Source organism: Triturus cristatus, chromosome 4_1, assembly GCF_964204655.1.
Source record: "Triturus cristatus chromosome 4_1, aTriCri1.1, whole genome shotgun sequence".
Lineage (NCBI taxonomy): Eukaryota > Metazoa > Chordata > Amphibia > Caudata > Salamandridae > Triturus > Triturus cristatus.
In genome coordinates this window covers 88,513,463-88,530,653 of record NC_140585.1, presented here as the reverse complement: position 1 = coordinate 88,530,653, position 17,191 = coordinate 88,513,463, and the positions used below count along the sequence as shown (strand labels likewise).

General features: G+C 55.8%; 1 protein-coding gene across 1 annotated transcript in view; it reads right to left on the bottom strand.

Annotated features, from left to right (window-relative positions):
- Positions 1-377: 377 nt before the first annotated feature.
- Positions 378-17,191, bottom strand: part of LOC146839622 (membrane-spanning 4-domains subfamily A member 12-like) — a 128,349-nt gene continuing 111,535 nt past the window's right edge. The window contains exon 5 of the mRNA XM_085650831.1: positions 378-608. Coding sequence (XP_085506957.1) covers positions 378-608 — 231 coding nt within the window. The remainder of the gene's footprint in view (positions 609-17,191) is intronic.

Here is a 17,191-nt window from a genome sequence, read left to right as displayed (position 1 = left end):
CAGTTGACATGTAACTTAAGACGCGGGTACATATAAATATGTATGAGTTAAAACGAGGTGATCCCAACGCCACAGTATTCATGCAGAACTCCCAGATTATTCTTATATAGAATTTATATTAGATTGATGCCAGTAACTTGCCTCTGTTTCTGGTAACTTGTCTCCGGTTCTGCTTGATCCAGGGGTGAGATGTCACAGGACTGTCCCCCGCACAGTTCTTTCAAATCGTCACCAGTGTAAAGATTAAAAGACAGCAATATTCTTCAAAATACTTTATTGCTTCGCAACATCCCAGCTGAGCTCCAAGCTCAACAGCTTCTCCAATTCAACTGCCACATTCCTTCAAGTCTGACATCATGACATTCCATGATGTCAGCTTAGCATATCTCCACAACATCCTTGTAGTACAATGGAGGTGGTACAGTGGTGGGTGCTGACGTCACAGCCTGTGCAGCTGGCGCAGTCGATAGTCCATGTGGCATTGGCATTCCTTGCATCAAGGGCATCCCTTGCACTATTGTCACACCTTGGGCCAGTGGTAATCCTGGTATTTGCATTGGAAGGACGCTTGGGTCTTGAGTGCCGGCATTTTGAACCACAAATAAAGGCTAGAAAAGAAAGGTATATTAATAAAAAACAATCACTGATTTGAAACAGAACCAACACTGCTGTATGCAGAATTTAAAGACAGACAGCATTAACCACAAAATGCCTATAAAACTCATCATGAAAATCAAGCCCATGAGACCACGATAGTGTCCCTAGAATAGCATTGTTTATGACTGATAATTAAAAATTTGCGAACATTCGTGACAAGAATTTTCAATTCTATTAAGGACTACGGAGGCGAGGATTATGCTTCTCAATCTTTACTAGAAGCTCACAGCAGCCAATGAAAACACAGAAATAAACCATGTGACAACCATAGAGGTGCCAATTCCGATCCGGGAAAAAAATTCCCCGTCCGACTCGTATCCGGATTTTTTTCCGTCCGAATCGTCAAAGTAGCGTACAAACTGCCAAGTACGATTCGAACGGAAAAAAGTCCATACGAATCGCATTGGGAACATTTCCCCACACGTCCTCGGGTCGGGAAAAGTCACCGACACGTCCCCGGTCGAAAAACCCACCGTGCGGAAAAATAAAGTCCGACAGCGCAAGTACGATCCCTCCCGTCCTCCCCATTTCACAACCGTACGCAAAAAACACCGTCCGAACCGAACTCCCATAGCAACCATGGAGACATGTGCCCGCATACGCGCCGAACACCCCACCACCCCCCCGCCCGCGTATGTACGCACCGAACCCCCACCCGTGTATGTACGCACCAAACCCCCCCAGCCGTGTATGTACGCACCAAACCCCCACCCGTGTATGTACGCACCCAACCACCACCCGTGTATGTACGCCCCCGAACCCCCACCCGTGTATGTACGCACCAAACCCCCCCAGCCGTGTATGTACGCACCAAACCCCCACCCTTGTATGTACGCACCCAACCACCACCCGTGTATGTACGCCCCCGAACCCCAACCCGTGTATGTACGCACCAAACCCCCCCCAGCCGTGTATGTACGCACCGAACCCCCCCCCAGCCGTGTATGTACGCACCGAACCACCACCCGTGTATGTACGCACCAAACCCCCCCAGCCGTGTATGTACGCACCGAACCCCCCCCAGCCGTGTATGTACGCACCGAACCACCACCCGTGTATGTACGCACCAAACCCCCCCCAGCCGTGTATGTACGCACCGAACCCCCCCCCAGCCGTGTATGTACGCACCAAACCACCATCCGTGTATGTACGCACCCAACCACCACCCGTGTATGTACGCCCCCGAACCCCCACCCGTGTATGTACGCACCAAACCCCCACCCGTGTATGTACGCACCGAACCCCCCCCAGCCGTGTATGTACGCACCGAACCCCCCCCAGCCGTGTATGTACGCACCAAACCCCCACCCGTGTATGTACGCACCGAACCACCACCCGTGTATGTACGCACCAAACCACCACCCGTGTATGTACGCACCGAACCCCCCCCCAGCCGTGTATGTATGCACCGAACCCCCCCCAGCCGTGTATGTACGCACCGAACCACCACCCGTGTATGTACGCACCCAACCACCACCCGTGTATGTACGCCCCCGAACCCCACCCGTGTATGTACGCACCAAACCCCCCCCAGCTGTGTATGTACGCACCGAACCCCCCCCCAGCCGTGTGTGTACGCACCGAACCCCCCCCCAGCCGTGTATGTACGCACCGAACCACCACCCGTGTATGTACGCACCAAACCCCCCCAGCCGTGTATGTACGCACCGAACCCCCCCCAGCCGTGTATGTACGCACCGAACCACCACCTGTGTATGTACGCACCAAACCCCCCCCAGCCGTGTATGTACGCACCGAACCCCCCCCAGCCGTGTATGTACGCACCAAACCACCATCCGTGTATGTACGCACCCAACCACCACCCGTGTATGTACGCACCGAACCCCCCCCAGCTGTGTACGTACGCACCGAACCCCCCCCCAGCCGTGTATGTACGCACCAAACCCCCACCCGTGTATGTACGCACCGAACCACCACCCGTGTATGTACGCACCAAACCACCACCCGTGTATGTACGCATTCAACCCCCACCCCACCCGTGTATGTACGCCCCGAACCCCCCCCAGCCGTGTATGTATGCACCGAACCACCACCCGTGTATGTACGCACCAAACCCCCCCCAGCCGTGTATGTACGCACCAAACCACCATCCGTGTATGTACGCACCCAACCACCACCCGTGTATGTACGCCCCCGAACCCCCACCCCAGCCGTGTATGTATGCACCGAACCCCCACCCGTGTATGTAGGGCCGTACCCACACCCCACCAGGGAATGTACGGACCGTACCCCCACCAGTGCATGTACGGACCGTACTGACGCCAAAAACACACGTACTGAACCAGGACAAACCATATTTACACAAGGAGAGTCAATTAGAGTTTCCCCACACCACCAAACATGCCCAACAACCCCACAAACATCACATACACTCACCTGCAACTGCCAAACTGCCAAACAGAGGCCCAAAACTCAATCACTCCTCATAACACACCCACACAAATTTCAAACACAGCCACACCCACAAATGGACCAATAAAAATGGACCACACACACAAACCATGAGCCTTTGCAACAGACCCACTGCTGCCAGAGCCCACAGACGACCCACACCACCATACTTGAACCTCACACTTGCATACCTTCACACAACCACCTACACAAACACCCCCTCATCACATTCACACACACACCTCCACTACCACACCCACAACCATCCACCCCCACACCCCCACAACCATCCACACCCACACCCCCACAACCATCCACACCCACACCCCACGCCATGTCCACCACCAAGAATCCAAAGTTCACGAAGGAGGAGCTGGAGATCCTTGTCGACAAAATCCTCAGAGTCGAGCCACAGCTCTTTGGGACATTGGTCAGACAGACCAGCATATCCGAAAAAACGGCCATGTGGCAGAGGATTGTCGATTCTGTGAATGCTGTTGGGACCACCAGAAGGACCAGGCACGAGTGCCAATCCAGGTGGTACGATCTGCGGAGGACGGTCAAGAGGAAGATGACTGACAATCACAACCAGGGGAACATCACTGGAGGAGGGCCGCCCCCCAGACCGGTACAATACCATCCCTGGGAGGAGAAGGTGATGTCCACGCTGGCGGTGGAGGGACTACACGGACTGCCTGGACTCCCAGACCCTGGTGAGTACACAAACAACTCACCTCACATGGGGGGGATGCCATACACAATCAATCATGCATGCCACCCCCCCCCAAGCCACCACCGCACACAACAACACTCCACAAACACACACATGCCACTAGCGCCTCCATGCCCCATGCATCAATCAGGGCCATGCCAAGTCACAGGCCACACAAAACACCAACACAACACAGGATGTGGTCGATGCTGGGAGTGGGGGCATCAAAACTAACATTGAGCAACTCACAAGCACAAAACAATGCCCTCAGCCCATATGGCCCAGGGCACAGCCATACAAACTGTGTGTACCCACACAGTACTGTCTTGCCTGCAAATGGTGGCTGCCATGCAGGATGACATGGGTCTGAAGGCACAATTTGCACATGACAGCAGACAATGAAGATGCATCGCTCTGATAGAGTCTCAGCACACACCGCCACAGCAGCAGCCTACACTCAGACACACTGCCCAATGGGTGCCCGGGGAACAGGGACTAACTCACATGAACAAGCCAATGGCCATTCAAAGACCGGCTAACTGTGTGTGCCCAGGAAGCTGGCCTGAGGTGACAGAGAGTGACAAAGAGAGGGAGGGAGAGGGGGAATGAGAGGGAAGGAGACAGAGGGGGACACAGGGAGACAGACAGAGGGAGGGAGTAGGGTGACAGGGGGAGACCGACAGAGGGAGGGAGGAGGGTGACAGAGGGAGGGAGGAAGGGAGACACAGGGAGACTAAATCACCCTTGGGTGGTGTGGCCATGTCCACTCGTCAGCCGGTGGACTGTGTGCATGCAGACCAGGTCTGGCAGTGCCTCAAACCGCCCCTTCCGTAGATGAAGACCGGTCCATGTGTCAATCTGTGCACGAGTCCATCCGTGCTGCAGGCACAGACCTAACCACACACCCAGTATACCCACCCACTGTGTCGGTAAGAACCCTGTCACAAATGCTTCAGTCCCCTACCTGCAACATCAAATTGCCTTGGCAAAACACTATTTGGCCACGTACAGTGCAACACGTAAGGCGCCTCTGCATGGCCCGCTACGCCCGCACACCACACTGCTGACTGTGTACCCAAATAGAGGCATCAAATAAGATTGTGTCTCACACATGCGTAAAGCCCTGACAGCTGTGGCCAAGGGACATACCCATGCACAAGTGCACTGTGAGAGGAATGCAAGACACATCCAACTACCCAGAGGAAGAGTGCCAAATCAGAAATGCATGAAACATGGATGCCACATGTGACACTGTTAACATTGTCTCTCTCACACACAGGTCAACGTCGACGAACACCCCCCAACACTGGGGGGGAAGTCTCACAGGACCAGGCTCCGCGGGATGAGGACCCCACCGCCAGCGATGACTCTCACCACTCCGTGGATGACCCAGACCAACCTGGCCCCTCTGGTGTCCAACCACCTGCAGCACCTGCGTCAGGTACAACTGTGCCAACCACCACCCCCATTCCTGCCACATCCCAGGAGACGTCCAGGAGCCCTGCCCGCACACGACCACCCAGCCAGTCTGCCCAGGAGGGACACGGTCCTCCGGGCACCCAGGAGGAGGCAGGCGGCAACGCAGATGCCATCCCTCAGGGGTCCCGGAGACCCGATGCACCCACAACGGCAGGCCAGGTGCACGTGGGCAGGGGTGGCGGGAGTGGAGGACGGCGGAGGCGCGAACCTGACCAGGCAGCTCAGGACCCGGTAGTGTCCCAGGTCAGCAACATCCTGGATACATACCGGCGTGACACCAGGGGCATGGACCAGATTGCGTCCACCCTCAATGACATCAAGGGGACCCTCCAGGAGATGAAGACCCTGCAGTCCCAGCAACATGCCTGTCAACTGCAACACCAAGGAAGGATGGAGGATAGACAGGCTGAGCTCGTGGCGGTGCAAACCCAAATGACCGGTGTACTCCGTCGGATTGCCGACAACATGGGCAACCCTCCCTGTGGCACCAGGCGAAGGCCATTACCAGACACAGGGAGGGATCAGGAGGAGGAGGATTCATCCGACGGAGCGTCACAGACATCGTCACGGACTGCTTCCGAGGGTCCCCGCAGGAAGGTGGGTCGTCCACGAAAAAGACTGTGAGAGTCAGCAGAACATCACCATCTCCCAGGTCACCTGGCCTGGCACCTGGCCCTCTGGCCCAATAGCAGCACATGACATTCTCTGCCACATGGACTTGCTGGTCACTGTCTGACCTATGTTGACGAAGACTGTGGCATGGACTCTGACATTTTGCTACGGCAAGGATACCAACTCCCCCAGTGAACTTTGGATTCTACACTCCCGCTGTGCACCTCTTGTCATCCCCACAAACCCGTACCCCACCACAAATAAATTAATCACACTTACAAGATGATGCCATGATTCTGCATTATTACAATACATGTGTGTGTCGTAAAGTCAAAGAATGCCTGATCTCAGAATTAACTCCAACCATCCAAACCGTGGGGTCGCAGTCTTGCCCAGGACACACATGGGTCCCAATGTATCATCTGATACAGACATGGAGTACCATACTCACCTGTGCTGGGCCCAACCAGCTGAGTGGTTCCCGCACAACTGTGGCTACAGACACATTCAGGGGAGCAACAGTCATGCGCAGAGGTCAGGGATCATGTGGAGTGACCTGGCTTGCCGCTCCCAGGTATGTCTAGACATGTGTCCCTACAATGTCCTGCATGCTTGCGTCAGGTGGATGTTGAGAATGGTGGCTAGCCCGAGGTTGGATGCATGGAGATGCCAGAATGGAGTTTTGGATCACAGTGCCACATGGTTGTGTTGGGGTTGTGGGCTGCATCATGAGTGTGGGCGTGGATCGAGAAGGTCATCCTGCAGCTGCCTGTGAAACATTCCCCCCATCCCGTTTGGACGTTGATGTGGCCTGGTTGCCCGATGCAGTAGCAGAGCTGTGCAGATGCACTCCGGATATGGACAAGTATCATGGGAGTCGTAAGGCACATGTCCGTATACAGCAGGGTAGGATTCGACACGGATGTTGTAGTTGCCCTGGGGGCTGGTCTCTCCTGCCTTGAGGTGGATGGAACTGTGCATCTTGTGCATAATACAGTTCCCACTCTCTGACAAACCCCTAGCATCTTGTCACTCTACACATAGACACATATGCACCACCTCTGAAAACTATGCCAGACATGCCGCACGCACAGTGGCAACAGGCCACCATTGACAGGGAAGAGGCACCTTGGAGACAGAGGGACAAATTTATTAGTCATGTGTGTTGGAATGACAATGATACTCGGTCAACACATACACAGGTCATGTGGATGAACATGTGGGAGCAACACTGGCACCCCCCATTGCAACACAGATGCTGGTATTCCATTGAACTGGCACACAAGTGACGGATAACAGCTAAACACCCCCTGCTGCCACGGAGAGGCCGCTATACACCATTGAGGCCCTGATGGGGCAATCACACACCATGTCAACCCGGTGCAACCTGTATGTTTCCGAGGTCAGTGTTACACACAATGATGGCCTCATCACAATCCCCAATCCCCTGCCACATGACAGTCACCAAGTCTGACCATGGCTCCAGGTGAAGCCTGCCCCATGTCATGTTCCCCATGTAGGATCCACATGTATGTAAATGGAACACACATGAACCGGAGAAGTGCACACAGACTACAAACAATTCACACACCCAAAACGCCGTGAGGCATCCCTTACCCTAAGGAGATTTCAAAACTTGCCCGTGCATGTGACGCAGAATCAGCACATGTTGCTGTGTTCATGAGGAGTAGCAGGAGCACAACAATGCCACCAGCAGACAGCATGCCCATGGACCTGTGGAAGAGAGACACACAAGGAGTCAGCCCAAAGGAGCACATCCGCAAGCATGTACTCAACACGTATCATGTTGTCAACATGACAGGTGACAATGATGACCCTCAGACAACATCCTTCCATTGCGCCATCACTCGAGTGACACTTCAATACACACCACTGACTCACTTGGCAGACATGCAGATGGACACACACATTGCAACACATGCCACACACGGCCCAATGCGTGCACACTCAGACACTGGAACTCACCACTAAGCAAAGAAGTTGCGTATGAGCCGACTCCGCATGTCCTCCACAGCCTCCTCCTCCTCCACATCACTTGCCCCGTCACCAAGGCCTTCATCCTCCACGGGTGGATGGTCCTGGTCATCTTGATCCAGTATGAGTGGAACAGCTTCCTCCACTGCCATGTTGTGCAGCATGCAGCAGACGATGATGATCTTGCACACCTTCACCGGGGCATATGGGAGTGCTCCGCCGGTCTTGTGGAGGCACCGGAATCGGCTCTTCAGAAGTCCAAACGTCCTCTCAATGACTCTCCTGGTCCGCCCATGTGCGTTGTTGTAGCGGTGCTCGGCAGCCGTGCTGGGGTTGCGGACAGGCGTCATCAGCCATGGCATGTTGGGATAGCCAGCGTCCCCTACAAGGAAACATCATGGACAGAAGTGTGTCAGCACAGGCAGTGAGATTGGAAGATGACGCCAAACACTGAACTGCCAGAGTCTACCCACCAACAATACATGCTCGCTCGTTCCGCAGCTGCAGCATCATTTCAGGCAGCCTGCTACGCCTCATGATGAAGGCATCGTGTGCTGATCCTGGAAAGCGAACACAGACATGTGAAATCACCATGTTGGACAGACACACCACAAGGGCATTGATGGAGTGATAATGTTTGCGATTCCTATACACCACCTCCTGTGCCTGTGGTGGTACCAACGCAACATGTGTCCCATCTATGGACCCAATGACATGGGGCATCCCTCCCAGGGCATAGAACTCACGCTTGACATCTGTCAACTGCTCACGAATTGGGAATTTAATGTACTCATCCAGGTGAACCAACATGGCCTCTAAGAAATCATGCAGAACACGGCTGAACATCGTCTGGGACATGCCCCCGACATCAGCAATGGTATGTTGGAACGTACCCGTGGCAAGGAAATGTAGGGCTGCCATCACCTTCAACTTGGGTGTCAGTGCACTGGGATACCTGTGGCGCGGGAGGAGTTGTGCTTCCAGCCGGCCAGTCAACTCAGCAATCAACCGTTGGCTGAATCTGTAGCGTCGTATACAGTCCCGTTCATGCAGGGCAGCCATGTCTGGCATACGTCGAGGGAGAGGCGGAGCCCTGCAGTGAAATGGAAGGAACACCGAAGAGTGAGCACTGTACAACGACATTGTCAATGCACTGAGCACATGTTACACAGCCAATACACATATGCCACATTCTGAGTCAGGTCTGTGCCACATTTCCTGGACACGTACGCCAGTCAGGAGACACTCCTACCAAGGGACAGCCACTAACGGAGGGGGGCAAGATCACGATGACATGGCATGAGACTAGCTGTGGGCCAGTGTAAGTGAACATGCACACGCATCACAGGATTCACAGACATCCACACATGTGCAGAAGTAGTATGCGTATGGTACAGACAGGTTGTTGGATGCGATATGCACTGGTCACATGTCATAGGAATAGGACAGGCCACACACATTGCCTTGGAGGAGTACATGTCGAGACAGAACATACATAGAGAGCATGTGGATATGTACTTGTGTTGATACTCCGTGTAGTTGCATACATACACACCTCATGGCAAATCACATATGTGGGCTGGTGTGCGGAACAGTGTGCCATGGCCATCTGCACACAGACACATGTTGGCAGCAGCAACTGCTGATGCATTGGACCACACACCTACAGCAAAATCATGGAAACACATGCAACACACATGACATGGTTGCAGCGTGCAACGCAGCCATACACATGTCATGTGTAATATTCCGTGTACCTGGCATCAGGGGATAGGTGCGGGTGTCCGTGACTGGGACATGCAAGTGACTCATGGCTCCACTAATGTGTACGACATGCACACATGTCAAAGGAGTGCAGGGGATGTGTGGTACAATGCGCAACATCACACACGACATGTGTACACAGCTCATCGTACATGTGCATTGCCCACACCTCAGGGGTAAAGTGCCACATCACATCCTGACACACCTGTGTCACACACATGTGGTATTGCACAGACAATGCATTGGTGTCCAGCCTTGGCAATATCTGACCGCTCCATTCCTGTCTGTGTGCCGCCTGTCACCACTGACAGTTGTGAAACGCACCGTACATACGCTCGGAGTGCGTGTATAGGGTCCCTGGGCCAATATTGCCGCTGGCGTATGCGTACGCCACAGTAGTACGAACTGTACACGCGCTTGTACGGTCCGGATCACAATATGGGCGCTGGCGTATGCGTACGCCACAGTAGTACGGACCGTACACGCGCTTGTACGGTCCGGATCACAATATGGGAGCTGGCGTATGCGTACGCCACAGTAGTACGGACCGTACACGCGCTTGTACGGTCCGGATCACAATATGGGAGCTGGCGTATGCGTACGCCACAGTAGTACGGACCGTACACGCGCTTGTACGGTCCGGATCACAATATGGGAGCTGGCGTATGCGTACGCCACAGTAGTACGGACCGTACAAGCGCTTGTACGGTCCGGATCACAATATGGGCGCTGGCGTATGCGTACGCCACAGTAGTACGAACTGTACACGCGCTTGTACGGTCCGGATCACAATATGGGCGCTGGCGTATGCGTACGCCACAGTAGTACGAACCGTACAAGCCATTCATACATGACCACTGCTGCTGATAGTGATTCCTCTGGCACCATGTCCAGGACTGTGGAGAGGTCACAGCCATTCACCCAGGAGGAGAACCTTGCCCTGATAGATGTGATCCTCCCACAGTTCCAGAGCCTGTATGGTCGACCAGGGGTTCAGGTGAGTGCAGACTCCACTAGCTTAGACTGTGCCCCTTTTGTGTGCCAGTGACTTCTGCCATTGTATCCATGTGTGACAGACATGCACTGTTGTTTGGAGTGGGTCCCAGGGTGTGGAAGGCCTGATGTCACCCATGCAGAGCATGCTGTGTTTCCTGTGTGCACTCCTCACTTGCATAGTGCCTACTGTGACAATGAATGCACGGTGCATGCCACATTCTGCATGCATACTCCTCCCGGGGATGTTGTTTCCACAGTCCTGATGTGATCCTGTGTTCCCCCCAGTGTGACAGGTGTCAGTACCCATGGATGTGTGTTTGTTCAGTGTACCTGTGCTGTGAGTGTCCGAAGGCGGTGGTCGTCCCCTGCACATTGGTGTGTGTGTAAGTCCCCTGTCATGTGGGTGAGTGCATATGGGGAGTGTTGCACACAAGCAGCATGAGGGATGGATGTAGCCTGGCCATCCAATGTGAGCAGGGAGCAGTGCTGTGTGCATGCCGTGCTGAGCCAGCCCCACACCTGTGACACCCCCGTCTACTGGCACATGGGCAGAGTGAGGTGTGTACCCCCAGTTGGCAATGCCATGTGATTGTCCTGTACCTGTGTGTGTCTGTGTACTCTGCTGAGGTAGCATCAGTGTGCTGGGGCAGGTGACTGCTGTGAGGTGCTGTACATAATCCTGTTGTAGCCTGTGAGGCACAGTGTGATCCCTGGTCAGTGAGTGTGTGGTACCCCTCATGCCACCCGTGTACTTTCAATGGCACGTAGTGCATTTGGCCTTCCACAGTGGATAATGTCCCTATGACAAAGGTGCAATTAGTTGCATGCATACCATGGCCTGTTCATAAAGAGAATTGTTCTATATGTGTGTCTCTGTGTCTCTGCTCATGTGGATTAATGTATTCTCACTTTTGCATCCTCACAGGTAGGCGCCATTGCCAAGGGGGAGATCTGGAGTGAAGCCGTCAGTGCCGTGAGGGGTACAGAGGGTCGGAGGCGGAGCCTGTCTCAGGTGAGGAAACGCTGGCAGGACATCCGGTGCTGGACGAGGAGGATTGCACGGGTCCTGCTGGGGGACTCACCTGTGAGCCGTAAGAACCGTGGGCGCCGTCGTCTGACCCACATCCAGAAGCGTGTGCTGGCGGTGGTCTTCCCCGATATGGACAGGCGCCTACAGGAGAAGCAGCAGCAGGAAGGGGGTAGGTACATGTGTGTCAGTTGTGTGTCCCCAGCCAATGTAAGTGTGCAGTTGCATGGATACAATGCCAGGGTTTGATTGTGCAGTGCGTCAACTTCTCAACAATTTAGCCCGGTGCTGTTCTCACTCCCTCCCTTCCCCTCCTTGCCATGTGTTCCCTGGTCTGTCTGTAGCCACTCTTGCACAAGGTTATTTAGGCAGGCAGTTCATGCAGGTGCCCTATGCCATCAGCATCATGTGTGGGGGTGATGTGCCACAGGTATGGGGACCTTGCGTGTGCCATGGCCAATTTCAGTCATTGTGGTGTCCATGTCACTTGGCACTGATTGTGAATCACGACATAGGGGTGTGTCTCCAAACTGTACAGCCTTCCAGCATGCATGTCCAATTGTGTGCCCTCTGACATGATGTGCCTGAGTGGGAGGCCTGCTAAGTGCAGGGACGGTTGCTTAATTTGCAGTCATGTCCATCCTGGACCATGGAGGAGTGTGGGCACTACTGTGCCCTGGGGCACCTCTTCCTAGGTATCATGTGCGTCATCCAACAATATGGCCATTCACTGTGTCTTCGCCATGGGTTGGGTAGGGTGGCATTGTACCCTGGGCTCAACTGTTAGGACCTACAGGTTGCTACATGTGTCCACTGTACAGGGGGACCCATTTTGCTTGTGCATACTCACAGTGGGCATTACCTGTGTGTGTTGTTGAGACAATCTGATGATGTTTGCCTGTCAATGATGTGTGGACATGCCCACCAGGGGCTGTGTGTGTACAGTCATTAATTAGTGGAGGCCATGTGTTTTCATCCCAGAGTAAGAGGTGTACATACTTTCTCCGTCTCAATGAGATTGTCTCAGGTGTGGGTGGTTTGTGCGTACAAGGCCTACATGTCAGGAGCTTCATCCTCCTTGCTGAGTTTAGCCTGTGTGTGATGTTTGACTGGACATACGCTCAAGGTGCAGTGACCCAGTCATGTTTGGCCTGGTTTCATGTATTGCCTTTGCAGCATGCGGCAAGAGTAAATGTATATCATTCATGCTCATCCCTTTCTGAAGACGCAGTGTGGTGCAGGTGCTGTGCACATTTGTCCCCAGAGGCTGGCTCCTCTGTAAAATTTCTGGTGCAGTGATTTGCTGTTGTGTCATGCTCTCCATTGTGTCTCAGTGGCATGGTGGGTCGAAAAACTGTGTGTTCGATGGCCTACATGTGTACATTGTTTTGTAGGTGTTACTCCTGTTGCTTTTCAGGCTATGCAATGTGACCTATGTAAATTTGACTCATGTGACATATGTGTACAGGTGTCTGATTATCTCCTGTCTCTTCACCTTGCCCACAGCATCGCCGGGGGACACGGAAGGAGACACTAGCACGGACCGGGAGGAGGGATTGAGCACCAGTGCCAGCAGTGCTGTCCTGTCTGGCACATGGAGTGGCACGGAGGCCGAAGGGAGTGAGGCAGAGGACCTGTCGACTGCTAACACAGACTATGACGCAGACGGGTCCGAGGCTGAGCTCCAAGAGGTGGCGGAGTCTGCCCCCCCAGCTGATGGCAGCCCTCCACATCCCCCCGCCACCTCAGGTTCCATCACCGGCCTCCCACATGCTCGTGGCCCTTCCCTCCGTGCTCGGTCCCCACATGTCTCCTTCCTGCCAGGCACCGCACCCCCTGCCCCTGTCACCACTGCTGCGGTGAGTGCGGAGTCTGTGGACATCCTGAGGCAGTTGCAGGTTGGTCAGACTGCGATGCTAAATGTCCTCCATGCCCACACCCAGGTGCTGACCCAGATGGAGGCATACATGGAGGGCATGTCGGCTGCGCAGTCTGACCAACGGCAGTTGCTGAGGTCCATAGACTCCACACTGACTGCAGCACTGGATCTCCTGCAGCGCTGCTTCCCCCCCCCTACCCCTGCCCCATCCACAATTCCCACTCCCGTGCCTGTCCCACGCACATCCAGACGTCAGCGTGCACGCACCCCAACAGACACAGGCACCACACCACCAGGGAAGTCGAAGCGCACACCTCCTGTCACGCACACACAGGGTGAGGAAGGCACACCCACTGGGTCGGGGGGGAAACGTGGAACACGCAGCCACAGTGGGAGTCCGCATTCCACACAACCCACTCCCTCCAAATCCACTCCCCTTGGCTCTCCTGGCCAACAGTCGGTGACAGCATCATCCACTGCGAGTGTGCCCCCCAGCCCCAGGATGACACCACCCCGCAAGCGGTGGAGGCGGGACCCTGTCCACACCCTCCCCCAGTGGCGCTGCGACCCATCCCTTTGCCCCCCCCTCCTTGGGGCCTGTGGTTGGATTGGGTGCGGGGGAGTCGCTGGGGGAACTTGCCGACGTGTGCAGCGCCATTCTGTCCTCCACCTTTGGCGCTGGCACCCCCCCTGTGGCAGAATCATCCCTCCCTGCACCCACAACACCTACCCTTTCCCCTCCTGTCCCTGCGGTGCCTGTTTCCACCCTCCCCCCTGATGCCCCCTCTTCTGTGGATGAAATGGACTTGTGAACTGTGCAGGCAAGCTAGGGGACACACGTCCCGATGTGTACCCCCCCCCGGACTTTGCTGCTGGGCTGGGCCATGGCCCTTGTACATAGTGGACATTTTCTCAGAGATATTTTCCTGCTGAATAAAGCATTTTCTTTTGGTTTTGCACACTGATGCTTTCATGGACTTGCTGTTGGTGCTGGTGCTCCCTGAGTTGGGGTGGTGATTATGTGTTAGGGGTCTGTGAAATGTTGGAGTGTGCTGCTCATGGGGTGTACCCTGCCATCTGCGTGCCATCACAAAGGTCTCTGCCAATGGTATTTGGTCATGTTTGCTCTCACTGTATGGTGACATTGTCCCAATGTGTGTTCCATCCTCTGTGGAGCAGGCCATTTTCCCTGCAGGGTGTCTCCCAAATGCTGTGCTGTGCTGTGTCTACATTTCCTGGATGTGTAAGGGTTGCCGTTCAATATAGCCATGCTGGCTCAGCGATGGCTCCGCCTGCATCTGGGGTATCACCCTTGTTGGTCACTGAACTTGTTGATGGGGTATCTTGTACTATGTCTGGGCACTGCTGGGAGGACTCTGCACCCACCCCTCCTGTGTCTGGGCACTGCTGGGAGGACTCTGCACCCACCCCTCCTGTGTCTGGGCACTGCTGGGAGGACTCTGCACCCACCCCTCCTGTGTCTGGGCACTGCTGGGAGGACTCTGCACCCACCCCTCCTGTGTCTGGGCACTGCTGGGAGGACTCTGCACCCACCCCTCCTGTGTCTGGGCACTGCTGGGAGGACTCTGCACCCACCCCTCCTGTGTCTGGGCACTGCTGGGAGGACTCTGCACCCACCCCTCCTGTGTCTGGGCACTGCTGGGAGGACTCTGCACCCACCCCTCCTGTGTCTGGGCACTGCTGGGAGGACTCTGCACCCCCCCCTCCTGTGTCTGGGCACTGCTGGGAGGTCTCTGCACCCACCCCTCCTGTGTCTGGGCACTGCTGGGGGTGTTTGGCACACACCATTCTTATTGCAGGTTCGGTGCGTACATACACGGGTGGGGGTTCGGGGCGTACATACACGGCTGGGGGGGGGGGTTCGGTGCGTACATACACGGGTGGGGGTTCGGTGCGTACATACACGGGTGGGGGTTCGGGGCGTACATACACGGGTGGGGGTTCGGGGCGTACATACACGGGTGGGGGTTCGGGGCGTACATACACGGGTGGGGGTTCGGTGCGTACATACACGGGTGGGGGTTCGGTGCGTACATACACGGGTGGGGGTTCGGTGCGTACATACACGGGTGGGGGTTCGGGCGTACATACACGGCTGGGGGGGTTCGGTGCGTACATACACGGGTGGTGGTTGGGTGCGTACATACACGGGTGGTGGTTCTGTGCGGACATACACGGCTGGGGGTTCGGGGCGTACATACACGGGTGGGGTGGGGGTTGAATGCGTACATACACGGGTGGTGGTTTGGTGCGTACATACACGGGTGGGGGTTCGGGGCGTACATACACGGGTGGGGGTTCGGGGCGTACATACCAGGGTGGGGTGGGGGTTCGGTGCGTACATACACGGGTGGGGGTTCGGGGCGTACATACACGGGTGGGGGTTCGGGGCGTACATACACGGGTGGGGGTTCGGGGCGTACATACACGGGTGGGGGTTCGGGGCGTACATACCAGGGTGGGGTGGGGGTTCGGTGCGTACATACACGGGTGGGGGTTCGGGGCGTACATACACGGGTGGGGGTTCGGTGCGTACATACACGGGTGGGGGTTCGGGGCGTACATACACGGGTGGGGGTTCGGTGCGTACATACACGGGTGGTGGTTGGGTGCGTACATACACGGGTGGTGGTTCTGTGCGTACATACACGGCTGGGGGTTCGGGGCATACATACACGGGTGGGGTGGGGGTTGAATGCGTACATACACGGGTGGTGGTTCGGTGCGTACATACACGGGTGGGGGTTCGGGGCGTACATACACGGGTGGGGGTTCGGTGCGTACATACACGGGTGGGGGTTCGGGGCGTACATACACGGCTGGGGGGGGTTCGGTGCGTACATACACGGGTGGTGGTTGGGTGCGTACATACACGGGTGGTGGTTCTGTGCGTACATACACGGGTGGGGGTTCGGGGCGTACATACACGGGTGGGGGTTCGGGGCGTACATACCAGGGTGGGGTGGGGGTTCGGTGCGTACATACACGGGTGGTGCTTGGGTGCGTACATACACGGGTGGTGCTTGGGTGCGTACATACACGGGTGGGGGTACGGGCCGTACTTCCACGGGTGGGGGTACGGTCCGTACATACCCCTACCCACGCTCTGCGTGCCTGGGTACGGGCCGTACCCATGCCTTTGGTGGGTGGGTACGGTGCGTCCCCCCATTGTTGCGGTGCCGTGGGGTCCGCAACGTACACAGGCCTTGGGGGCGTGGCTACGGGTCGTACCACGCGTACCCCTACATGACCCCAGCAATGCTGGTACGAGCCGTACCAAGGCATTTCTGACGTGGGTACGGGCCGTACCGCCATTGTTGGAGTGACGTAGGGGGACGCGTGGTACGTTCCGTACCCACGCTCTTGCGGCCTGGGTAGGGTACGTACGGGTTCGCGTGACCATCCACTTCCGTTGTGGCGGACGCTTGCGTTGCTGGCCTCGCCCACACCCCCTGGAAGTGACCAGGCCCTGATGGTCAGGTATGTCCAGGCCATGTGTGATTTGGTACCATGTGTTGGTGTTGTGTGTCCTGCCCCTGCCCCCCCCTTTGCCCCTGGTTGTTGTGCTGACCTTCTGCGGCGTCTGCGTCGGTTCCTGTACGCCAGGTGGACTGCTAGGAGGGCAGGGATGGCACGT